This window comes from Cervus canadensis, chromosome 15, assembly GCF_019320065.1.
Source record: "Cervus canadensis isolate Bull #8, Minnesota chromosome 15, ASM1932006v1, whole genome shotgun sequence".
Lineage (NCBI taxonomy): Eukaryota > Metazoa > Chordata > Mammalia > Artiodactyla > Cervidae > Cervus > Cervus canadensis.
The window spans coordinates 69,124,533-69,151,925 of NC_057400.1; the positions used below are offsets into that span (position 1 = coordinate 69,124,533).

Consider the following 27,393-nt stretch of genomic DNA (forward strand, 5'->3'; position numbering starts at 1 on the left):
TTCTAGAGGAGGGACTGCGGAGTTCTGGAGCCCTCGGGGCAGCAGAAGCTCCTCGTGCCTGGGAAATGGGCACGCACTCTCGTCGCGGCGCCACCCTGCTGTCCTCCAGTTCGGACTCAGGAAGTCCTGCCGGGGCACCACCTCAGCCCGAAATGGTGAAAGTTCACGCCGCCGCCGCCGCCCACGCCTTCGGCTGCCCCTCCCTGCACCCTGCCCTGTGCAGCCCCGTCCCCTGCCTCGCCAGGGCAGAGCCCACATCCACACAGGGGAGTACACGCTCACTGTCTGGAAGCCCTTAGCCCGAGGGTCAGACCTTCGGCTCCAGGGCCCGGGCTGGCGGGGAGGGGCAAGGGAAAGACTGCAGCGCCAAAGACAGCCTCAAGGTTACAGCGAGGGATCGCAGTGTGTTTATGCGTGTTGTGTCTTGTTGCTTGGCAACCAGGTCTGGGCCGCAAGCGGGCTGGGGAGGAGGGGTCTCCTCGCGGGAGTGGGTTGCGGTGACTCATTCCTGCGCGCTGTGGCCCCTGGGACGAGGTTACCAGGTACACGCGGTTTCAGGCTGGGTGCAGCCGGCCAGGCTTCCACTTGTGGAACCGAGCCCGGAGCAGCAGGAGCTCCTGGTAGGAGCACCAAGTACAGAGAGTCAGCCCACTGCTGGGTTCCTGGTTTTCCCAGTTGTGTAGCCTTCGGCTACGCAGTCCCTTAACCTTAACCTCTCTGACCTCAGCCTCCTCATCATGGCAGGAAGCCTATGAGATCACATTAACAGTGACTCCTTACTGGGGGCTTACAACAGACTTTAAACATATTACCTCATTCACACTTATCTCCCTACTGAATTTGACAATGAGGAAACTGTAGTCCAGGGCAAAAGAAACTAACTTTCCTAAAATCACCTAAATTGGAGGTGGAAGAAACAGGATTCCAACTTGGTTCTCTGTGGTGCAGCATCCTGTCTTTTCATTATTACATTCCACTTCAAGTGCCCCGGGAGTTCAGGGACTGAGCTCCTGGGTTCAGCCTGCAGCAGTTCTCCAGGGCGGTCCCACAGCTGGAGGGCTGGAGAATTCTCTGACATCAGGGCCAGGTCTGAGTCTTGCAGATGGTCCCTGCACTTGGCTGAGAGAGGCTGTGGCTGCCTTCATGCCTCAACCTGCCTCCTCTCACTGGAAACTCCAGTTTCCCTTTTCTGTTCTTGTCTCACCTCCACAGGCTGTCTTCCAAGTGCTGTATGATGTCAGATCTTGACCAGTCTCCTTACAGCTGCCGGAATCTCTCGAGTCAGTGTAAAGCATACAGATCTGGCCATGTCATTCTGTAACAGACCAGGATTCTTGGCCTCCTTAGTCAATAAGAATTGATAAGAGGCCAGACAAGAAATTCAGGAAGGCTTTACTGGGGCCTTACTGCAGCAAGAGGGAGCAAGAACAAGTAATGGGTTCCCTTGCCCTCTTGCAAGTGAGCTGGTTCCTTATCTGGGGTGAGGGTCGGCCCAGAGGGGTGGCTTACGTGGTTTGCCCACTGCCTTTGGTGGTGCTGAGTGCAGGGAACATGTGCTCTACTCTGCTTTTGCTTCCAACCCCTGCTTTTGCTCCCAGCTCTTCAGGAGTGGCAGTTGGGGATTTTGGTCTTTTTGTTGCTTGTTGTCCATAATTTGTCCCAACTGCACATGTATACAGTTATTTTTAGTCCCTTACAGTTTCTTTGCATTTGGTTGCTCTACAAGACATATGTCCAGACAGAAGCACTGCAGCAAAGGGTCCCAAGTTCCAGTCTGTCTCAACAACCCTTCATGGAGCACCTCATTGGCCTCCTTGCCCATAGGATGAAGTTTAAACTCCATTGTGTGGCAGGCGGTCAAGGCCTCCAAGCTGGGGCCTCCACATCTCCAACCCCTCATTGTTATTCTCATCATCCCCTGTTCTCCAGACCCAAATCCTCAACCAGCCCCACCTCTCAGGCCTGCAAGTTCCCTGCTGAATGCCTCCTCCTCTCCCCCGACTCCCTCCACAGGCCTCCTGACAATGCTCTCCTGGGGCTCTTCCCAGGCTCACTACAACTCAAGGAGGCAGGGCTTAACTACTCCATTTTACAGGGGAGAAAACAGAGGCTCAGAAGGATGACTTTTCAACAGTCACACTCCCACCCTGCCAGGCTGACAGGCTCACTCTCACCCTATTCATCTCTGTCACTGCAAGGTCTTCTGTGGCTGCTTCTCCAGCTGCCTCCCAGAGACTGAAAGCACCTCAAGGGGAAAGCACGCCACCTTCGTCTTGCATGCCTGCTTCTGCCTAGGACTAGCTGTGTATATTCGCTGAGTAAGCAGATGCATGGGTAGGTGAAGGACAAAATGTTTCTTTTATTGTTAAAATTCGTATTTATTTTTGGTTGCACTGAGTCTTCATTTGCTGCATGCAGGCTTTCTCTAGTTGCAGTGAGCCAGGGCTACTCTTATCTTACCGTTGTGGTGCTCAGGCTTCTCATTGCAGTGGCTTCTCTCGTTGCAGGGCACAGGCTGTAGGCTCACGGGCTTCAGTAGTTGCAGTTCACGGGCTCTAGAGCACAGGCTCAGTTGCTCCATGGCATGAGGAATCTTCCTGGACCAGGGGTCAAATCCATGTCCTCTGCACTGGCAGGTGGATTCGTAACCATTGGACTACCAAAGTCGCAAAACATTTATTTTGAAGAGCCGAAAGCCTCCAACATTAGGAATTTGAGACTATGGAATAAGGGCAGGAAATCTCTGGTTCCTGACCCTTGGCCTAGTTTCATCTAGCTCTGGACACTTTCAAAAATCTAGTCTTATTATTCAGACCTATTTCTACCCAATAGCTGTAAAAAGGCAGTTTTAAATGCCGTAAGTAAATGCATCCTGAAAAGCCACAGCAGTTTGGACACTCACTCCCCTTCTTAGGACCTCCGTTTCCCTGCATGCACAATAACAAGTTGGCCTAGAGGGGTGTTTTTCAAACTGTAGGTCCTGATCCATTCACTAGTAAGTTGTGAAATCAAAGTAGTGGGAAATAACCTGCATTGGGTAGAAAATGTCACACAAAACATGACTATTACATTGTGAAATTTTAAATTGAATGTGTGTCTTATGGTAGGACACTTTGTAACATATATTTTTAATTCTGGGTAACAATCAGGAGAGTATGAAGGCCCCTCTCCTTCAGAGCCCCCCAAATTTCATTATTGAGAACCGAAGTGCAGGTGGACCACCCATCGACACTTTTTGTGGTGGATGAACCCTGCTGTAACAATCCATCCAGAACCACTCCACTATTCCTCAGTTTGAGAAAAGCAAACAATATAAACATTGTTAAAGAAAAGAAAGTATAGTAGATCTTTTCTGTATTGTTTTAAAAATAATAGATGCTGCCATTGCCATTAAAAATTTTTTTACACAGTACTGAGCCAAGGGAGCAAAGAAAAATCATTCTCTGCCTTTGAAGTCCAGGCCCCAGAGGCAAGCTGTGTGGAGTGCATTGGACTGAGGGGCGTGCTGCTCTGAATTTATCCTTTCGCCTGCACGGAGGCCAGGGCCCCACAGGTGCTCCCAGCCAAGGGCCAAGCTGTCCTTCCTCGCTCGGCCTCGCTCTCAGTGTCCCCCCGCCTCTCTCCGCAGCCCTGCACTTTGCCCCTCTCCTTCCCAAGCTGCCCCAGCGCCAGCCCAGTTCTGCCTTTTCATTTAACCAAGGTGAATCTGACTCACGCCTCGATCTTACTTTCTAAATATTGTTCTCCAGTGAAAACAAACTAGAGCTCCTAGAAAAAGGGTTGATCCCAAAGCTGGAACAGGGGAAGTACAAGATGAGCCTGGAACATCTAGTGTCAGACAATAAAGAAGTGCTCAAATGGCGATGGGATACATCACAGACACAGGGGCCAACTCGAAGAGGCTCCCAAAAGCTGAATGTGGTACTATCTGAGCAAAAATAAAGGTGTCATAGTAATGTGTTATAACCCATAGATTATATAGTGGAAGTGAGAAATAGATTCAAGGGATTAGATCTGATAGACAGAGTGTCTGAAGAACTATGGACGGAGGTTCCTGACATTGTACAGGAGGCAGGAATGAAGACCATCCCCAAGAAAAAGAAGTGCAAAAAGGCAAAATGGTTGTCTGAGTAGGCCTAACAAATAGCTGTGAAAAGAAGAGAAGTGAAAGGCAGAGGAGAAAAGGAAAGATACACCCATTTGAATGCAGAGTTCCAAAGAATAGCAAGGAGAGATAAGAAAGGCTTCCTCAGTGATCAATGCAAAGAAACAGAGGAAAACAATAGAATGGGAAAGACTAGAGAAGATTTCTTCAAGAAAATTAGAGCTACCAAGGGAACATTTCATGCAAAGATGGGCTCAATAAAGGACAGAAAGGGTAGGGACCTAACAGAAGCAGAAGATATTAAGAAGAGGTGGCAAGAATACACAGAAGAACTGTACAAAAAAGATCTTCATGATCCAGATAACCACAATGGTGTGATCACTCACCTAGAGTCAGACATCCTGGAATGCAAAGTCAAGTGGGCCTTAGGGAGCATCACTGCTAGTGGAGGTGATGGAATTCCAGTTGAGCTATTTCAAACCCTGAAAGATGATGCTGTGAAAGTGCTGCACTCAATATGCCAGCAAATTTGGAAAACTCAGCAGTGGCCACAGGACTGGAAAAGGTCAGTTTTCATTCCAATCCCAAAGAAAGGCAATGCCAAAGAATGCTCAAACTACTGCACAATTGCATTCATCTCACACGCTAGCAAATGCTCAAAATTCTCCAAGTCAGGCTTCAACAGTAAATGAATCATGAACTCCCAGATGTTCAAGTTGGATTTAGAAAAGGCAGAGGAACCAGAGATCAAATTGCCAACATCTGTTGGATCACAGAAAAAGCAAGAGAGTTCCAGAAAAACATCTACTTCTGCTTTATTGATTATGCCAAAGCCTTTGATTGTGTGGATCACAACAAACTGTGAAAAACTCTTAAAGAGATGGGAATACCAGACCACCTGACCTGCCTCTTGAGAAATCTGTATGCAGGTCAGGAAACAATAGTTGGAACTGGACATGGAACAACAGACTGGTTCCAAATTGGGAAAGGAGTACATCAAGGCTGTACATTGTCACCCTGCTTATGTAACTTATATGCAGAGTACATCATGAGAAACGCTGGGCTGGAGGAAGCACAAGCTGGAATCAAGATTGCCATGAGAAGTATCAATAACCTCAGATATGCAGATGACACCACCCTTATGGCAGAAAGTGAAGAAGAACTAAAGAGCCTGTTGATGAAAGTGAAAGAGGAGAGTGAAAAAGTTGGCTTAAAACTCAGCATTCAGAAAACAAAGATCATGGCATCTGGTCCCATCACTTTATGGCAAATAGATGGGGAAACAGTGACAGACTTTATTTTCTGGGGCTCCAAAATCACTGCAGATGGTGAGTACAGCCCTGAAATTAAAAGACGCTTGCTCCTTGGAAGAAAAGCTATGACCAACCTAGACCGCATATTAACAAGCAGAGACATTACTTTGCTGACAAAGGTCCATCTAGTCAAAGCTATGGTTTTTCCAATAGTCAGGAATGGATGTGACAGTTGGACTATAAAGAAAGCTGAGCGCTGAAGAATTGATGCTTTTGAACTGTGGTATTGAAGAAGGCTCTTGAGAGTTTCTTGGACTACAAGGAGATCCAACCAGCCAATCCTAAATGAAATCAGTCCTGAATATTCATTGGAAGGACTGATGCTGAAGCTGAAGCTACAATACTTTGGCCACCTGTTTCGAAGAACTGACTCATTGGAAAAGACCCTGGTGCTGGGAAAAACTGGAGGCAGAAGAAGGGGATGACAGAGGGTGAGATGGTTGGATGGCATCACCTGCTCAACAGACATGAGTTTGAGTAAACTGGGGGAGTTGGTGATGGACAGGTAGGCCTAGTGTGCTGCAGTCCATGGGGTCATAAAGAGTTGGACACGACTGAGTGACTGAACTGAACTGATAACCCATAATATGAAATAGACACTCAAAAGTCCATACAAATATAGAATAATGGAATACATAAATAAATGAGGGGAAGAGACAGCTCTTTCTTTACAGCAGAATTCCAATGAACCAATGTAGAAAGAATAATAGTAATATTTAGAAAAACCACCCTTTGGTAAAAACTATAGAAATAACTGTTGCAAACAAGTATGATCTAATCTAAACTTAGAGGGGGAAAAGTAGCATGAGAAACAGGATATTTACATAGTCATAAAGCTTCTCCCCACAGGATGTTTATTAATTACAAAGGAAAACAGTAACAGTGGAGAAAGCTCAAGGAGACATTTAAGTGATCAAAGTTAAAGTTACCATGACTAGTACAGGCATACATGGGAGATGTTTTGGGTTGGGTTCCAGACTGCTGCAACAAAGCAAACATTGCAATAAAGCAAGTCACACTTTATTTTCCCAGTGCCTATAAAAGTTATGTTCACGCTATACTTTAGTCTATTAAGTTTGCAATAGCACTATGTCTAATAAAACAATGTTCCTACCTTACTTTAAAGATACTTTATTGTAAAGAGTGCTGCCTATCTTCTGAACCTTCAGTGAGAGGTAGTAGGAACATGAAAGGTCACTGATCACAGACAACCATACCAAATATAATACGGAAAAAGTGAGAACTGCTACAACGTGAGACAGGGACACAAAGTAAGCAAACGCTGTTGGAAAAATGGTGCAACAGATGTACCTGATGCAGGGTTGCCACAAACCTTCAATTTGTTTAAAAACAAAATTGCAACATAACTGAAGCACAATAAAAGCAAAGAGCAATAATTAGACACAACACCTGATGTGGTATCCTGAGACAGGCACACCATCACTTCTGTGGTATTCTTGCCTAAAACGCATAACCTCAATCTAGTAACGAAAGAAAAAAAAAAAAAACCACCATCAGACAAACCCAAAATGAGGAATATCTTACAAAATAACTGCCCCAGGGACAAGGACTGAGGAACTGTCCCAGATGGGAGGAGACCAAGGAGACATGACAAGCAAATGACACGTGGGATTTTCAAAATAAAAAGACTGGGTGCTGGCAGACAGTGTTGGGAGGGGGCAGCCTACAAGATAGCAAATAACTTTCAACTCAGGGCTGCCCTGAAGGCTATTTCTTTGGCTTCATCCACTCCCACTGGGCAGTACAGAGGCTAGCTGGAGTTGTCTGTGGGGAGGGGAGGAAGGCTGAGTATATGGACTTAGTGGTGTTACATTTGTTCCTGACACCTTTGTGTAGTTTTGAAATATCTTTAAATAAAAATTTTAAAGTATATACATGCAACAAAATTCGAACACAACAGTGAAAAGTCTTCTTCCTATCCCCAGCTCCTTCCTCCCCCAAGCCTACCTCCCTGCCCTCCCTCCCAGGTTGTTATTCAGTTGCTCAGTCATGTCCACCTCTTTTTGACCCCATGGACTGCAGCACACCAGCCTTCCCTGTCCTTCACCAACTGCCGGAGCTTACTCAAACTCATGTCCATTGAGTCGGTGATGCCATCCAACCAACTCGTCCTCTGTCGTCCCCTTCTCCTCTTCCCTTCAATCTTTCCCAGCATCAGCATCTTTTCTAATGAGTTCACTCTTTGCATCAGGTGGCCAAAGTACTGAAGCTTCAGCTTCAGGACCTGTCCTTCCAATGAATATTCAGGATTGATTTCCTTTAGGAATTGACTGACTTTGTAACCTTAAGGAAACAACTTTTGAAAGAATGACATAGCCCAAGGACACAACATAAATGGATTGGAATCAAATGGAACCAAGATGGCAGACAAGACTAGACCTTGATCCTCAATCAGCAAGGGAAATGACACACCCAGAGGCACCAGGACACTTCTAAGTCACTGTCAGAAGACCAAGCAGTGGGCCATGGCCCATTTACTGGAAATCTCTACCCCTTTTCCAAAATAGATGAACTAATCCTCCCACTCATTAGCATATGAAATTAGTCAGCCTATGAAACCTAACCATGCCACATTTTGCAGCCACACTCACCCTCTGCAATGCCCACACTCTGTGGAATGTGCTTCTCTCTGAGTCTGAATAAATCCACTTCTTACCTATCACTTCTGTGTATTGTAAGAACAGTGAGAGACTTTATTTTTTGGGCTCCAAAATCACTGCAGATGGTGACTGTAGCCACAAAATTAAAAGACACTTCCTCCTTGGAAGAAAAGCTATGACCAACCTAGAAAGCATATTAAAAAGCAGAGACATTACTTTGCCAACAAAGGTCCGTCTAGTCAAAGCTTTGGTTTTTCCAGTAGTCATGTATGGATGTGAGAGTTGGACTATAAAGAAAGCTGAGTGCTGAAGAATTCATGCTTTTGAACTGTGGTGTTGGAGAAGACTCTTGAGAGTCCCTTGGACTGCAAGGAGATCCAACCAGTCCATCCTAAAGGAAATCAGTCCTGAATATTCATTGGAAGAATTGATGTTGAAGCTGAAACTCCAATACTTTGGCCACCTGATACAAAGAACTGACTCAGTGGAAAAGAACCTGATGCTGGGGAAGATTGAAGGTGGGAAGAGAAGGGGACAACAGAGGTTGAGATCATTGGATGACATGAGTTTGAGTAAGCTCTAGGAGTTGATGATGGACAGGGAAGGCGGCTTGCTGCAGTCTATGGGGTTGCAAAAAGTTGGACTCGACTGAGTGACTGAACTGAACCTATTACTTTGTCTCTCACTGAATTCTTTCTGCGATGAGACATCAAGAATATGAGCTTCATTAGGTCCTGAAACCAGGTATCGTGGGTTTTGGCTGGGTTCATATGCTAATCTGAGGTAAATGGTTTCACTTTGATCTCCTTGCAGTCCAAGGGACTCTCAAGAGTCTTCTCCAACACCACAGTTCAAAAGCATCAATTCTTCTGCGCTCAGCTTTCCTTGTAGTCCAACTCTCACATCCATACATGATTACTGGAAAAACCATAGCTTTGACTACATAGACATTTGTTGGTAAATTAATGTCTCTGCTTTTTAATATGCTTTCTAGGTTGGTCAGAGCTTTTCTTCCAAGGAGCAAGCGCCTTTAAATTTCATGGCTGCACTCACCATCTGCAGTGATTTTGGAGCCCAAGAATATAAAATTTGTCACTGTTTCCATTGTTTCCCCATTTATTTGCCATGAGGGGATGGGACCGGATGCCATGATCTTGGTTTTTTGAATGCTGAGTTTTGAGCCAGCTTTTTCAGTCTCCTGTTTCACCGTCATCTAAAGGTTCTTTAATTTCTCTTTGCCTTCTGCCATAAGGGTGGTGTCCTCTGCATATCTGAGGTTATTGATATTTCTCCCGGCAATCTTGAATCTAGCTTGTGCTTCATCCAGCCTGGCATTTTGCATGAGGTACACTGCATATAAGTTAAATAAGCAGGGTGACAATATACAGCCTTGACCTTGACGTACTCCTTTATGATTTGGAACCAGTCCGGTTCTAACTGTTGCTTCTGGACCTGCATACAGGTTTCTCAGGAGGCAGGTAAGGTGGTCTGGTATTCTCATCTCTTTAAGAATTTTCCACATTTTGTTGTGATCCACACAGTCAAAGCCTTTAGCATAGTCAATGAAGCAAATGTATTTCTGGAATCCTTGCCCTCCCAGGTTATCACAGTTATTTACCAAGAATTTAATGCACATCAGATAATAACAAACAGGTATGTGTATTTATTGCCCATAGAGGCTGGGGGCTCTGACTTCGGTTAAAGGAAGTCAAGGAGGGTCATGGAGACTGAGGGCCAGAAGCCTCCTCCAGTAGGTGAAGGAGGACCTTTCCTGCTGCTGTGCTTTGAACTAAAAAGAGAAGAGACAGATATGTCTGGATGCCATCAAGCACATTTATGTTGCACTAAGAGGTTGCAGGGCTTCCCCTGTGACTCAGCAGTAAAGAATCCACCTGCAATGCAGAAGATGTAAGAGATGCAGCTCAATCCCTGGTTCGGGAAGATCCCCTGGAGGAGCGCATGGCAACGTACTCCAGTATTCTTGCCTGGAGAATTCCATGGATAGAAGAGCTTGGTGGCCTGTAGTCCATAGGGTCACAAACAGTTGGACATGACTGAAGGGACTTGCACCAACATGCAACAGGCTGCAACCTATTAGTAGGTCAAAAAATCAATTTAGTGTTTTGTGATCATTTTGTTTTTCATGATCATAATTTTTGAAAAATAGGAAAGATATTCTGGGAAAAAAGGAGGGGAAGAGATGAAACAAGTTGGACAAAACTTTACTCTTGAAGTTCAGGGACTGGTACATGAAAGCCGATTATATTACTCTACTTTTCTGTGTTTGAGACTTTCCTCAATAGTCTCTGTATATTTTTACATATATCTATCTCCTAGGAAGCTTTTCTTTCAAGAGAGATGGAGGAAGAGAGAAAGGAATTGAAAATGGCAAGAATGCATCACTGTATTAAGGGTAGTTTTGTGAAACTTGTTACCATGTAAAATATGTTTCTTACTGAGGGTTGAGATTTTTTTTTTTTAAGCTTGAAAAACACTGCCTTGAGCCACAGCGGTCATAAAGGTTCACCCAGACTCTTTTCCCCAGGCTGCAAGTGATAGGGTAGGTCATCACCAGGGATCCACCTGGCAATAAACATGCAGGCCTGACTTCCTTGAAATTTTACGTGAGGACTAGCCAGTTAATGGGTAACCGGGAGCAAAAACCACTCAGCTGGGAGTCTGTGGCCCCACGGGGGACCCTGCTACAGCGCAGTTAGGGCTCCCAGGGGTGGTGTGGGACAAACCTGGTTTCCAGGGTTGCAGCCGGGAGCCCTCTGTCCCAGAACCTAGCAAGTTCAACCACAGAGGTCTGGAGGCTCTCCCGCCTGCTGACAAACCCTGAGGCAGCTCAGCTGGTCTGGAAAGCTTCCCAGGGTGGTAATCCCCCTCGGGCCTGAGTTTGCCCTCCCCAGCCCCAGCCCAGGACTTGCTCTCTGCAAACCAAGTGACCTCCTTAACAGCCGGGGCTGAGCGCGCCTCCTGTGAAGGTGCAGAGTCAAGAGCCTTGGCTCTGGGGGCCGCGCAGCGCCTCACGAGCGCTCAGCTCTGCAGCTTCGTGCAAAGCAGCCACGGACAATACTAAACAAATGCGCACTGCTGGTCCAATAAAACTTTTCATGGACGCTGAGGTTTGAATTTTCTGTAATTTTGTTTGTCACAAAATAAATCATTTTTTTGGCACTTCAAAACCATTAAAAATGTAAAAGTCATTTTTAGCTTCTGGGTTGAACAAAAACACGGGACAGCCTGCAGGCGGTGGGCTGCAGACCCTCGCTTTGGAAGCGGCTCTCCTTCCCGCTCTCTCCCCCTCCCCCATCCCTCGCTCCTCCCCGGCTCCCCGCGCCGGTCCCCAACTGCAGCCCAGACGCAGAGGCCGGCGGTCAGGGGGCGCTGACTCACAGGCTGACTCAGCGGCAGGCGTGCATCCAGCACACGCCTCGGCCCGGCAGCGGGGCGCCGGGCGGGCGGCACGGCCGGTGGAGGTAGGGGCGTGGCGGCGGCCGCGCCGGAGTCGGAGCGGCGCGGGCCGGGGCGCAGGAGCAGCTTTGCAGGATCCTGACCTCTGTGGGGCCGGGCAACCCGCGTGGCCGGGCGCAGTGGCCGCGCTAGAGCCTGGGCCCGGAAGGACTACGACCCCCCCTGGCGCAACTCGGGCGCGTAACACCCAGAGCGCACGGGTCGGCGACCCGGAGGGAGACCCCTGCTGCGCAGGTCCAGTGGAGCCAGTCCTGGGTGAGGAGAGGCTCGGGCGGCGGCTCCGCCCACCGGATCACACGCCCCCGTCCCGGCCTTTTACCCCGCGGTGCAGCCCCGGCTGGTCTCCTCCAGGCAGCCTTTCCACCGGGCCTGCTAGGAGCTAGTCAGGGTCCGCCCCAAGGTGGCCAGGGCACCCTTCCGGGCACCTTCTCCGCCTGTTTCGTGTCTGGCTTCGTCACCAAACTGTGAGCCCTTGGGGGGCAGCGACCAGGTGTCTGAAGGCTCTGGATCCCTGGGGTTTAAACAGCGCCCGGGGACCGGAGGAGGTAGACTTGTAGTGGAGCAAACCAGCGTTAGTGATCCCACCTGGGGCACAGGCGTACCAGATCGCCCAAACCCGTAATAATGGAGTAGGTAAAAAATGCCGTTTTTATACCCATCGTCAACCCACTCCAATACTGTTGCCTGGAAAATCCCATGGACAGAGGAGCCTAGTGGGCTACAGTTCATGGGGTCGCAAAGAGTCGAACACGACTGAGCGACTTCACTTTCACTTTAGTAATATGTAAAAATATTCTACGCTTTGTGTATTAATATAGAAAATGACCAAATCATTTATTTGAAATGATACATATTAGAATTACACATTATTAAAATATGAAAAATATGAATATAGATAATTTGAAGTTATATGTTCTGTATTTACTTTTCTGTTACATAAGCGCTATTGTTTAAACAATAGGATTAGTCACAATGGCAATAATTCATAGTAGGACGAATTAAATAATATGTATGAGAAAGAAATATACAAATAGTTTTAGAATGTTTCTGTCCTCTGATAGGGCAATTTGTTTTAATCCATTATGGGTTACTTAGATTTTGTGTTAAAATACATATATATGAAAGGTTATGTACTGTATGATTGCAACTTTATGACATTCTGGAAAAAAGCAGAACTATGAGAAGAATGAAAAGATCAGTAGCTTCCAGGAGTTGGGGGTGGAGCTAGTGACCGGGATGAATAGGTGAAGCACAACATCAACAGTGAATTTAATGTAAACTCTGGGCTTTAGCCGATGATGTTGTGTCAATGTGGGTTCATAGTAGCAATTGTACTACTATGTCTGATATGTAGATAATGGGGGAGGCTATGCATGTGTGGGGGTGGGGGGTATATGGGAAGTGCCTGTACCCCCCACCCCCGGATTTTGCTGTGAACCTAAAACTGCTGTACAAAAATTAATTTTTTTAAAAAAGATACATATAAGACTTTTAAAAAAGAGAAAGCAAATATAATAGGACTAATTACCAATATTTAATTTAAAAAATAACAGTGACATTGCTGTCCTATGATACAAAGCCTTCTTTTACCTCTATGTCCTTGCCTGCAGCCTTTAGGGAACACTTCCTTTATGTAGCGATCAAACTGAATGCGGTTAAACATAAAATTCTTTGACTTGCAACTCTGCTGTTATTAAGCCAACTTTATGCTGATTCCGGCTGTCAGTCCAATGTAATGGCATCAAGCTAACAATCCTCTCAACCAAATCATTTGAGCGTGGAATACGTTTTTAGACTGTAGGGATTAGTTTCCAGCTCTCCAAAAATGTGCATCCACTTTGTACCTACAGGCTGATTTTGGTAGACCAACTGTTTGTGAGTTTCTTTACATCTATAAATTCAGTATGTAGGACATCCATGTCTAAAATAGCCTTCTTTTTAAACATTTTGAAGCACTCTGGATGTCATAAGCTAAACCTCTATTTCTTAGGAAAAATGGTTTTAAAGCCCAATGATATCTGAACTTGGGAAATTAAAGTTGAATGACAAATAATTTCCAGTTTTAGTAAAGAAATGATCAAGTCCTGATTAAACTGGCTGTCCTTTTCTGGTGATGTTTGTTTTATTTCCCCCAAACTGAGTCATTTTTCATTATATGAGTTTTTATTACTACCTACTATCACATTGAGCAAATCAGATGCAGTCAGCTCACCCATTTTTGGTGTCTGAATGGCCTCTTCAAAGATCAGACAGTTTTAGAGAACAGTTTAGGGATTTCTGCTTGCAACCCTTTTCTCCATTCTCAGTCTATCCACATGTTAGAGAAAGTCATTATTCTTGTCCCACACTTTGAAAAGATGGTTTTGTAGAAGACTAAGTTTTTTTTAAATTGAAGTATAGTTGATTTACAATGTTGCATTAATTACTTCTCTATGGCAAAGTGACTCAGTTTTATATATATATTCCTTTTCATATTCTTTTCCATTATGGCTTATCACAGGATATTGAATATAGTTCCTTATGCTATACAGTAGGACTTTGTTGTTGATCCATTCTATATAAACCTGTTCACATCTATGGCAGGTTAACTGTGGTCTATGACTGACCGCAGTGAGAGCTGTCTTGTAGGCACATGTCTGCAGAAGATCATCTTCTTCCATTTCTAGAAACTCAAGTGACTTATTAAATGCTTTTGCATGTTTTGAGGAAACAGAAGTCACCACACCTTTTATCATGAAAGCCTTGGCATCCCAGGAAACAACCCACACTCCAATAGTTGTGCTGTGGACAATTTTGCAAGACACTCAGCAGGTAAGAACTAATTGACCATAAGTGAATGGGTTTATTTCTGAGCTCTCTATACTGTTTCACTGATTTATGTCTATATTTGTGCCAGGGCCATACTGTTTGGTTACTGTAGGTTTGTAGTATAGTCTGAAGTTAGCGTGTTTCCTCCAGTGGCCACTATATCCAACTGTGAATTGGTTGGGGGACACCGAAAAAATGATTTTGATTAATTTAGAAGCCCTTGGCTGTCTCATTGAAGAGTTGTGAATATCAGTTTCTACTTTTACGTTCCTTTCTCAACCATGTGCTTGCATGTATGCTTAGTTGCTTCAGTCCTGTCCAACTCTTTGCGACCCTATGGACTGTATCCCACCAGGCTTCTCTATCCATAGGATTCTCCAGGCAAGAATACTGGAGTGGGTTGCCTTGAGCCACCTGGGGAAGCCCTTCTCAACCATGCCCAACCTCAAATTCTTTTCTGCATATTGTGAAGCATGCCCCTTTTGATTTACCACCCTAAACCAGTTGCATATGTTATGCCAGTAGTCAGTAAAGTAACACAGTTATGGGGTTTTCCTGGTGGTCCACCTTCCAATGCAAGAGATGTGAGTTCAATCCCCAATCAGGAAACTAATATTCCACATGCCGTGGGGCAACTAAGCCTGCACACTGCACTAGAGCACCCGTGTAGCGCAACTGGTACCCAGTGCAGCCAAATAAATAAACAAATGTAATTTTTTAATGTTACAGTTGTTTAGACTTCTAAATGATCATCATGTCTGGTTCCTGCTGGCACTGATTGGTATTGTCATCATTCTCATTTTCATCAACTGAACTATTAAAAAACATGGCCACAATATTCACCATGTTAAAAATTGAACTAGCACTGTCTCAACACAAATCACAACAGTCAGTTCACAGGCAAAGTGGGTGTTCATGCATTAGATTACAGTGCACTTGAGTTGAATCCCTGGGTTGGGAAGGGTGGTTATAATGAATGATCCATTATCAGGAACTGCAAATTGTGGTTGCCATCAGCAGCAGTCGAAACTAGGGAAAGTGCCATGTCCATTTGGTACTAAAACCCGTATGGCTTTCAGCCTTTCTTTTCGGGGTTACCTTTGGGGCTTGTACCTTTCCCCCACCCTTCTGTGCCCATTACTGAAAACTTGGAATTTTCTCATCCCAGGGAACAGTTTACCTGATGTAGGACTTTTACTGCTAAAATAAGGAGAATCCTGGACAAACTGGGTTGGTTGTTCACGATAGCAAATGCTTGCAGGATCAAGAACTCAGCTTCAAGGTAAATACTGTATAATGTGTGAAATTAAAAAAGAACAACTCACAGATTAAGGAAACAGGTTGGTCAGAAGCAATGGGGGTGGAAATGGGTGAAGGAAGTCAGTTATAAGATAAATAAGTTCTGGGGATGTAATGTAGAGCATGGTACCTATAGTTAACAATGCTGTATCACATGTATGAAAGTTGCAGTGAGATTAGATCTTAAAAGTTCTCATCACAAGAAAAAAATTATAACTAGATGGGGTGATAGATGGTTACTAAACTTATTGTGGTTATCATTTTGTACTGCATACATATGTCAGATCATGTTGTATACCTTAAACTAATATGATGTTATATGTTAACTGTATCTCAATAAAACTGAAAAAAAGTCTCCATATTAAAAAATCAATTGTATTTCTTATATACTAGCAACCAACAATTGCAAATGGTAATCTTTAGAATTCCATTTATAATAGCATTTTAAAAACATAAGTGCTTCCCTGGTGGTCCAGTGGTTAAGAATCCACCTGCCAATGCAGGAGACAGGGGTTTGATTCCTGGTCCAGGAACATCCCACATGCTGTAGGGGGACTAAGCCTGTGTGTCACAAAGCCCATGTGCTTTGTGCTGCGCTCAGCCACTCAGCCGAGTCCAACTCTCTGCGACCCCTTGGGCTGTAGCCCACCAGGCTCCTCTGTCCATGGGGATTCTCCAGGCAAGTATACTGGAGTGGGTTGCTGTGCCCTCCTCCAGGGGATCTTCCCAACCCAGGGATTGAACCCGGGTCTCCTGCTCTGCAGGCAGATTCCTTACTGTCTGGGAAGCCCATGAGCCACAATTATTGAAACTGGGTGCCCTGGAGCCCATGCTCCACAACAAGAGAAGCCACCACAGTGAAGGCCCACACACCGCAACTAGAGAAAGCCCATAGTAACAAAGACCCAGTACAGCCGAAAATAAATGAATCTTAAAAGAAGCATGAATTAAGTAGGGATAAATTTAACAGAATATATTTAAGACCTGTACACTGAAAACTATCAAAACTTTTGCAACAAATTAACAAAGACCTTTAAAATAATAGAGAGAAATACCATGCTAATAGATCAGAAGACTCAGTGTTGAGATGTCTCTTCTGCCCATATTGTTCTATAGAGCCAACTCAACCCCATTCAAAATTCCAGCAAGCATTCTTTAGATAGGAATTGACAAGCTGGTTCTAAAATGTGTGTAAAAATACAAAGGACCTACAATAGCCAAAATAATTTTGAAAAAGAACAAAGCTGGAGGATTTACACTACCTGATTTCATCATTCAGTAGTCTTGTAACAGTGACCAAGAAATTAAGACAATATGATGCAGGCATAAGGAGGAACTGATAGATCAATAGAATAAAATGTAGACTTCCCTGGTGGCGTAGTATATAAGAATCTGCCTGCCAGTGCAAGGGACATGGGTTTGATCCCTGGTGTGAAAGAGTTCCACGCGCTGCAGTAGCCCTGTGCCCACGTCCTGCAACTAAGTGAAGTCGGAGCTCTGCAACAAGAGGAGCTACCACCTGCCACAACTAGAGAAAGCCCACGCAAAGCAGTAAAGACCTGGCATAGACAAAAATAAATAAAATCTTTTTAAAAAATAGAATAGAGTGCAGATATAGACACATGTATATATGGTTAGTTGATTTTTAACAAAATATCAAGTTATGACAATGATGGGAAAATGATAGAGTTTGTCATAAATGCTGCTGGAACAACTTGATATCCATATAGAGAAAAAAATTAAAGCACTAATCCATGCCTCACACTATATATAAAAATTAATAAATTCCAAATGGGTTGGAGATCCAAATGCAAAAGCTAAAACCATAAAGTTTCTAAAAGAAAACATAAGAGAAAGCCTTTGTGAGCTACATGATCTGAGGCAGAGATTTCTTAGGTAGGATACAAAAACAAAAATCACAAAAAATGTTGATAATTGGACTTCATCAAAATTAAAAACATTTGCTCATGAAAAGACACTGTTAAGTAATAAAAGACAAACCATTGACAGAAAGAAAATTTTATTTATGTGACAGAAGACTTAGTGCCAGAATGTATAAAAATTCTCAAAACTCAATATAAAAAATAGGTCAAAGATTTAAACCATCACATAACCAAAAGAAGATATATAAACGTCAGGTAAGCGCATGAAAATGATGCTTACCATCATTAGTAATTAGGGAAGTAAAAATTCATGCTACAATGTTATACTGCCACACACCTACTAGAATAGCTAAAAGTTAAAAAACAAAACCCAAAGAACTGACCACACCAAATGCTGGGGAGGATGCAGAGCAACTAGAACACGTGTATGTTGTAAGTTTTCCAAATTTGCTGACATACTGAGGGCAGCACTTTCACAGCATCATCTTTCAGGATTTTAAATAGCTCGGCTGGAATTCCATCACCTCCACGAGCTTTGTTTGTAGTGATGCCTCCTAAGGCCCACTTGACTTCACACTCCAGGATGTCCAGCTCTAGGTGAGTGACCACACCATGGTTGTCCAGATCATTGAGAACTTTTCTGTATGGTTCTTCCATGTATTCTTGCCACCTCTTCTTAAGCTCTTCTGCTTCTGTTAGGATGAGATGGTTAGATAGCATCACCAATTCAATGGACAGGAATTTGAGCAAACTCCAAGAGATAATGGACAGAGGAGCTTGGTGTGCTACAGTCCACGGGGTTGCAGAGTCGGACACAACTTAGCAACTGAACAATAACAACAAAATGTTGCTGGTGGGAATGCAAAATGGTATAAGCCACTTTTGATAACAGTTTTGCTTTCACTCTTTTTTTTTTTTTTAAAGTAAACATGTACTTACCATATGACTCAGCAATCCCATTCCTAGATATTTGCCTACAAGGAAAGAAAACATATACCCACACAAAACCCTGTGTGTGGTGTGCTAGCAGTTTTATTTAATAATAGCCTATAACAGGCAAACAGATAACAATATGTGGTACTTCTGTATATGGAAACTACTCAGCAACAGAAAGAAACTACTGATATACACATCAACATGGATAAATCTGAAAAGCTTCATGTTGAATGAAAAAGCCAGTTTTAAAAGGCTACATACTGTAAGGATTCCATGTTTATATCATTCTATAGAAAATAATGGAAATCAGATCAGTGACTGCTAGGGGCTGGGGATGAGACACAGGGTAACTTTGTGAAGGTGTTAAAAATGACCCATTTAATGTTTGTGCTGGTGGTTACACTATTACATACATTTGTCAAAACAGAACTGTTCATTCAAGAAGAGTGAATTTTACTACTTGTAAATTATACTGCACACCTATTTTTTAAAAAAAGAATGAAATAATGCCATTTGCAGCAATATTGATGGACCTAGAGATTACCATACTAAGTGAAGTAAGTCAGAGAAAGACAAATATCAAAGGTTGTCATTTATATGTGGAATCTAAAAAAATGGTGCAGATGGACTTGTTTATAGAACAAAAACAGACTCCCAGACTTAGAGGGCAGGCTTATGGTTGCCAAGGGAGAAAGGTGGGGAGAGGGATGAATTGGGAGGATGGGATTGGTATATGCACACTGCTAAAACGAAAACAGATCAACAAGGACCTACTGTAGAGCACAAGGAGTTATACTCAATGCTCTGTAATAACCTAAATGGGAAAACAATCAGAAAAAGAATCAGAAAAATAAAATAAAATAAATGTGTGAAAGATGCTCAGTCATGTCCAACTTTTTGAGACCCTATGGACTATACAGTCCACGGAATTCTGCAGGCCAGAATACTGGAGTATCCCTTCTCCAGTGGATCTTCCCAACCCAGGGATCAAACCCAGGTCTCCTGCATGCAGGCAGATTCTTTACCAGCTTAGCCACCAGGGAAGCTCAGATATATGAATATGTATAACTAAATCACTTTGCTGTACATCTAAAACTAACACAGCATTGTGAATTAACTATATTCCAATATGAAATTAAAAAGAATCAATGTGCCATTGTGCTGTTGACACTGGACTGTATCTATTCATCTCCATTTCTTAACGGGGAACCCAGCCACCCGTCTCCACACTGTTCTCCATAGTGGCTGTACTAGTTTGCATTCCCACCAACAGTGTAAGAGGGGTTCCCTTTTCTCCATACCCTCTCCAGCATTTATTGCTTGCAGCCTTTTGGATAGGAGCCATTCTGACAGGTGTAATGGTACCTCATTGTGGTTTTGATTTGCATTTCTCTGCTAATGAGTGATGCTGAGCATCTTTTCATGTGTTTGTTAGCCATCTGTATGTCTTCTTTGGAGAAATGTCTGTTTAGTTCTTTGGCCCATTTTTTGACTGGGTCATTTATTTTTCTGGAATTGAGCTGCAGGAGTTGCTTGTATATTTTTGAGATTAATCCTTTGTCTGTTTCTTCATTTGCTATTATTTTCTCCCATTCTGAAGGCTGTCTTTTTACCTTGCTTACAGTTTCCTTTGTTGTGCAAATGCTTTTAAATGATAATGATATCCCTATATGCAAGAAAGAAAGACACAGATGTATAGAACAGACTGTTGGACTCTGTGGGAGAAGGTGAGGGTGGGATGATCTGAGAGAATAGCATTGAAACATGTATATTATCAAGTGTGAAACAGATCACCAGCCCAGGTTGGATGCATGAGACAAGTGCTCAGGGCTGGTGCACTGGGAAGACCCAGAGGTGGGATGGGGAGGGAGGTAGGAGGGGGGTTCAGGATGGGGAACACATGTAAATCCAGGGCTGATTCATGCCAATATATGGCAAAAACCACTACAATACTGTAAAGTAATTAGCTTCAAACTGATAAATGAAAAAAAAAACTATTAAAATAAACTGATCTTCATAAAATTGCCGAAGATGACTGTTAGCAAAAAAAAAAAAAAAAGAGTAACTTTTAGATAGATTGATATCTACCTAGGACTTGTTTATTAAACCCACCTGCCTGAGTATTGTGACTTGACTGGAGTTTTCTTTAAGTCACTCCTGAAGCATTGTGATGGCTTTGTCTGACATTAATAGATACTTAAAAATGATATATGTTGGGGTATGGCTATGAAAAAAGGGGAGAATCTGTTGCTATTGCAAACCAATTATGCAGGCAACTTAAAAAGGAAATCTGAATTGTAACTGTGTTTCTATTTATGTAAAATACGGTCCTTACCTTGCAGTCTGTAGTTGATGTGCACAGACACAGCAGTGGCTCGCGGGTTGCTCTTCTGCCATCTTCCCGTCTCCTTCAGTCCTTCCATGTGTATATGAACTTCAAATATACAATGGGGCATTTAACAGAGATTGCTCTGTGCAATACTGTATTTAGTGTTTCTATTTTAAATTTTCTAGGATGTTAATTTATATGCAAATGAAGTACATAGTAAAAGAGTTCTGTGCCTATTGTGTATATATAACCTAAAAGTAAATGCAAAATATTTATCCCAGAGGGAAATTAAGTTAGAGCGTCTGTGTTCAAAGATTTTTGAAAGTTCTTATTTCAGGCTGAACCGTTGTTGGTGACCCGTGAAAGTCGCTCAGTCATGTCTGACTCTGCGAACGCATGGACTATACAGTCCATGGACTTCTCCAGGCCCGAATACTAGAGTGGGTAGCCGTTCCCTTCTCCAGGGGGTCTCTGCAACCCAGGGACCGAACCCAGGTCTCCTGCATGCCAGGTGGATTCTTCACCAGCTGAGCCACCAGGGAAGCATGAACAGTTATTAGCAGTTAAGGATTTCACAAATGCTGGATTGTAAAGGTAAAATAATAATTCTGCTACATTAAAACATATTTTCTTAAGTTCAAATTTTCTCAATGCAGTTTTAGGGAAGAAGTATTTCCCCCTTATGGAAATATCAGTATGTTAATACCTAAGAAGTCCTTTTTCTAAAAGTTACAAATTAGTTGCAAAAATTCATATGGTGTAGATGAAATGGTGATAAAAATTGAGTTGATCTCAGTGAGGCAGCAGTGAGTGGTGGCGTGAAGTGAGATCTAATTCCCTGCCCAGGAACTGAACCTGGGTAGCCTGAACGAAAACCAGGAATCCTAGCCACCAGACCAGCAAGGGCTAGAGTCTAGAAGCGAATTTTCCCTGGATCTCTGACCAGTGAAAAATGCATTTATCATGGAGGCAGAATCGGTAAATGCAGTTACAACGTTGATTATTAGAGACACAGCACAGCAACCCGTGGGAAAGAACAGGGAGAAACAGTCGGTCTAGTTAAGACAGAGGCAAAGCAGAGCTGGCTACACACCTGGAGAGAAAGGCCATGGGCGCCCCCTCGTGAGAAGGAGCACAGTAACCACAAGGCGCTTAAGTCCTTTATATGGGCCAGTTCTTCTGGGTCTTTCGTCTTCCTTCCTGCCAAGTTTCTGGTTTCTTTCTTCACATCTGACCTATCCGGGGACTCTCCCCTGGTGTGCACACACCCCTCAGCTAAGATGGATCTCCAAGTGGAGGCTTCTGGGAGAAGCAAGGCTCATTATGGTCTGGCATTTTCACGGGACTTTTCACCCACAAGGAGCCTTTCTGCACAAGTGTAGAGTTTCCCTTGTCCCAAAAGGGGGGTGGGGGGAGGGGAGATCTCTTAATCCTTGACTCAAGCAGGATTTTGTCCCTCTTTGCCCTTGCCATGACTATTAAAGTGTTCATAAGAGACAAACACTGGCTATTTACCCTCTTTCTGTTGTTATCTTCCATTTCAGAGGGCAAGCAGGACACTGATTGGAAAGGCTCAACTGGAGCCCAACCATCTCTTGCCTCAGGAAATGTAAACAGGCTACATGTAAATGCCTAACCTGGAGTCCATCTGTCTCCTACAGCAGCATTACGGGAAGACAAAAGGCGGAAAATTATGCCAATAAGGCACCACATTATGGTGCAAAAAGATGGATATAGACAAGGAAAGAAGGAATAAAAACTAAGCATTATTCTAATAGAAACCATCATGCAAGTTAATTCGGGGGGGGGGAGGGGGAACCTAATGGAAAACCCTTGCTTCTAGGCCATAAACCATCTTTGAATTCAGGTTTCATTGAATTTTTCACGATAAACGTTTCATCACCTATACGTTGGCTTGTCGTCTACTTTGCGCAAAAGCCTGGAGCTCCTAACTACTAGGGGGTCTCCCATCCAAGTACTAACTAACCCTGCTTAGTTTCCCGGATCAGAAGACATCTGGCCCGTTCAGGGTGGTATGATCTCATCAGAGGGAGGCGGCTGGCGCCAGGCGCCTTCAAAGCCCTGCGCTGCGCCTCCCTCTCGCTCTGACGTGCGGGTCGAGCCAGCCCGGGCCGCACCTTTCCACGGGGCGCGCGCTGCACTTGAGCCGCACGACCAGCGACCGAACTCGGGCCGGCCAGGCCCGGCAGCCCGGCCGACGCCGCCCCGTCCCCGCACACCGCCGCCCTGGCAAGCAAGCCTGGCCCGGCCCGGCGGCCCGGATGGTTGCCGGGACCACGAGCGGCCAGTCGGGCGTGCAGGCCTGGGCTGGGGGTTGGGGTGAGGGGCGCGGAGGTCTCGGCGCCCACACACCCTGGGCCTCTCCAGGCCCGCCCCCCGCTCGGGTCCCCCACCCACCCCTCCGGATCGCTGCTCAGGCCCAAGTGGCCCCAGAGGTGTCTGGCTTGCGGGCGGGCCGGCCGCCGCCGGCGACTGGAGCGCGGCAGCCTCGCCCCTTCGCCCGACCGCGGCCCCCCCTTGTCCCCACGCCGCCCGCCAAGCACAGGACCTTCCTGAGAGAGCGGACGAGCGACAGGCAGGGGCACGGACACGGACACACACACACACACTCGCACGCACCCAGGCCAAGGGAGACAGCCGGCCGGCGCAAGCTCCTCAGCCAGAGCCAGACCCACAGCGCCTGTGAGAGGCCGGGGGTCAGGAGACTCAGAGGCAGAAAGAGACGAAGGTTCAGAGACAGACTCCCAGACGGCCAGAGGGAGATGAAGACAGACACGCGCGCGGACACACACACACACACACACACACACACACACACACACACACACACACACACACACACACACACACACACACACACACACACACACACACACACACACACACACACACACACACACACACAGGTGGAGACAGACAGAGGGAGACAGACCGACTGACAGAAGGCAAACGGGAGACAGACACGGGAGAGAGGATGGCATCCGATCCGAGACAGACACACTGGCACAACCGTGACCACCCCAGAGAGAGGCCCTGCGGAAGAAGCCGCTTCCCCAAGGGAGGGGGCGTTCCCTTGGGGCGGCCCAGGCTGGACGCGGTGCCCTGGGGCTGGCAGTCCCCCGTGGGGTCCCCAAGACTTCCTCGCAGCCGAAGTCTCAAAGGTCCCCTTCAGCTTGGCTACCTAAGGCAAGACCCAGCCCCCGCCCCCAGACCAGAGGGTGAGTGTGTGAGAGTGTGTGTGTGAGTGTGTCGGTGGGCCAGGCTGTGGTCAGGCCGACTGGGGGCTGGGTGCATACCCACGATGGACGGGGGAGGGTGTGGAGGTGTGGGGGTGGGGCTGGGGGTGGGGAATCTGTGTGGTCCTCTTGCTGTCTCTCTCTCCCTCTTTCTGAGTCTCCCTTACCTGTACTCTCCAGCTCTTCACCTGTCCGGGGCGGGGTGTGTCTGTGTGTCTTTTTATGTGTGTCTCTGTGTGTGTGTGTGTGTGTCTTTGTGTGTCTTTGTGTGTCTCTGTCTTTGTGTGTCTGTGTCTTTGTGTGTGTTTGTGTGTGTGTGTGTCTGTGTGCGTGTGTGTGCCCGCGGTCGCCTGGGAGTACTGGGCTGGGGCTCGGGGTCGGGCAGCCCCCGGGATTGCCTGAGGCATGCCAAGGGAGCCCCAGATGGAGACCCGACTGTCATCTGGTTTCCTGGAAGCCAAATCCGGAGGCAACCCAGGCCTGCGGCGGGAGTCGGGGTCCCGGCCACCCACCGGGGGAGGGGCTGGGGCTGCGGGGACCCAAGAGTTGGGCCGCCGCTGTCTTCGAGGGCCGCCGGCAGGCCGACTGGAAGGCAGGCGATGGCTCTGAGCACGCCGGGTGCGAGGGGCCAGGGGCCGGTGGGGCTCGGGGCGCCAACCGCGCCGGTGGGGCCAGGGCTAAAGGACAGGGGAGGCAGGAAGCCTACAGCACCCGGTATTCCCAGGCAGTCTCCCACCCAAGTACTAACCAGGCCAGACCCTGCTTCGCTTCCCAGATCAGACAAGATCTGGCACGTTCAGGTTGGTATGGCCCTAGACGGAGGTGGCTGCAATCAGGCGCCTTAAGAACCCTGCATTGCGCCTCCCTTTCGCTCTGAGTTGCCTGATGGTCAGGCCAGCCAGCCACACCTCTCCAAGGGCCGCGGGCTGCACTTGAGCCGCACGACCTGCGACCAGACTCCGGTAGGCCAGGGCGGGTAGCCCGGCGGCTGTCCGATGCCACCCCGCCTCTGCACACCGCCAACCCCAGCCAGAACCCGCCTGGCCCGGCCTGGGGTTTGCTTAAATACAGCAAAACTCTACACATTTTCATATCTCTTAGCATCTGTCTGAGGTAAAGCTTGACCTAATACATGAGGTATTTTAAAGTGTATCTGTGTAATGCAAACCAGAGCATCTCCAAATCTTCCAAATATTATTGCCTATCAAAAGTGAAAGTGAATCTCTCAGTCGTGTCTGACTCCTTGTGACCCCCATGTCCTATACAGAGTGTGGAATTCTCCAGGCCAGAACACTGCCGTGGGTAGCCTATCCCTTCTCCAGGGGATCTTCCCAACCCAGGGATCAAACCCAGGTCTCCTGCATTGCAGGCGGATTCTTTACCAGCTGAGCCACAAGGGAAGCCCAAGAATACTGGAGTGGGTAGCCTATCCCTTCTCCAGGGGATCTTCCTGACCCAGGAATCGAACCGGGGTCTCCCGCATTGTAGGCAGATTCTTTACCAACTGAGCTATCAGGGAAACCATTATTGGCTATTGGTGATGTGCAAAATAGTTATTCCAGCATGGTTTAAATCAATATGATTTCCCGTTCTTGCTTTTGAGCTGTGTGTAATACCCTCTAGAGGGACTTCTCTGGCAATCCAGTGGCTAGGATTCTGAGCTTCCATTGTAGTGGGGCAGAGGTTAATTCCTGCTCAGGGAACTCAGATCCCACATGCCAGATAAACTATAAGACTCTCTGAAATGCAGTAATTTTACATAAAAATGGTAGTTCTTATTCAGAAATTAATCAAATTAAATCTGGAAGGAATTTGATCCGAAAACTGTTATAAGATTTTTAAAACAAAAAGTGCCTATTTACCTATTGCAATCATTGTCTATGCCTATCTGCTTTGGGAGAAAGAAAAGTACAGTTGAATTATTAAGTCATGCAACAAAAATAAAAGATTTTGATTCTCCTGAATTTTCTTTTTCATTCAAAAATAGCTCCAGGCTTCTTTTCCTCCCAAGTGTCTTCTTTTATCCTTGAAACTCTCAAGCTAAAACTTAGTAATTCTAAATTTGTGTGTTTATGGGAGAGGATTCTCTACATTTTAACAGAAGGTAGAGAACTTTATAGGCTGACCAAAACACAAACTTATGCTTTATGGAGAATCTGGATGATTTTGATTTTAATGTCTCTATCATTCACAGAGATGTTTCAAAACAGCCTAAATACTTCATTGCCTAAGTGTATGAAGAAATTTGAGTAGATCACCCTATCTTGGATTTGAGTCTAGTCCTCAGAAGGGAAAATCCCTTCAAGATTATTTGTTGTTTACACAGAAAAGCAGCCCAGCCAAAAACTGCTGGACATGACAGAACCTGATCAACTTTTAAGTGAAGGGATGGTTCTGTTTTGAACTCACGGATTATTCTGAAAGGCAGGCATTTCTCTTGATGGGATTAACTAGCAAAGACTAGTTCCTCCAAGAAAACTTCTTTTAGCAGGGAAAGTTGATTTGATGACAGACTGGTCAATCTTGACGGTTTGATAAATTTTGCTTTTGGAATATGATGTGACAGAAGAATACTGACAAGTAAAGCTACACCATCTGCTGCAAAGCCTGCCTCGCCCACCTCAACCCCTACTATAACCAGGCTCTCTCCAGAACAACACAGAACCTTGTATTTGCTCTGGATTGTGCCACACATACCACCATGTCTTACTGGTGATGCGCAGACATGTTGACAACTTCTGCAAGAGAAGGGCCACGCCCTGTGCATCTCTGTGGTCCTGGTGACCAGTCTGACTCATGATGTGCTCAGGCGTCTGCATCCTGGGCTCCGAATTCAAGGATTCAACCAAATGCAGATCCAAACTGTTTGGGGGAAAGTTCCATAAAGTTCCCAAAGGTAAACTAGAATTCCCTCACTCCAGCAGTCACTGACACAGCACGTCTGTCACATGAGGCGTTATAAGTCCCTGAGGTGATTAAAAGTGCACAGGAGGGCAGGGTGGGGTGTTCTATGCAAGAACTGTGTCATTTTATTTAAGGGACTTCGACACCTTTTTTGCATCAATGCTCCCTCGTGCCCCCCTCCCTGCAGATATCCAGGGATGACTATATAGCTGTTGCTCAGTTGCTAAACCGTCCCCGCCTCTCTGCGACCCATGGACTGCAGTATGTCAGGCTTCCTTCACTATCACCCTGAGTTTGCTTACACTCATGTCCACTGAGTCAGTGATACCATCCACCCATCTCATCCTATGTCGCCCTCTTCTCCTCTTGCCCTCACTTTTTCCTACTATAAGGGTCTTTTCCAAAGAGTCAGCTCTTCACATCAAGGGGTCAAAGTACTGGAGCTTCAGCTTCAGCATCAG

At 45.6% G+C, this 27,393-nt stretch overlaps 1 protein-coding gene and 1 pseudogene across 1 annotated transcript; one reads left to right on the forward strand and one right to left on the reverse strand.

Moving 5' to 3' along the window:
• Positions 1-65: 65 nt before the first annotated feature.
• Positions 66-15,970, forward strand: LOC122453681. Its single transcript, XM_043487768.1, has 4 exons — positions 66-245; positions 11,399-11,771; positions 14,230-14,327; positions 15,493-15,970. Exons 1-4 carry the CDS (start codon positions 66-68, stop codon positions 15,511-15,513), a joined length of 672 nt encoding a protein of 223 aa, XP_043343703.1. The 3' UTR covers positions 15,514-15,970.
• An 8,757-nt stretch (positions 15,971-24,727) lies between these two features.
• On the reverse strand, positions 24,728-24,846 carry LOC122454050 (annotated as a pseudogene).
• Positions 24,847-27,393: the final 2,547 nt, after the last annotated feature.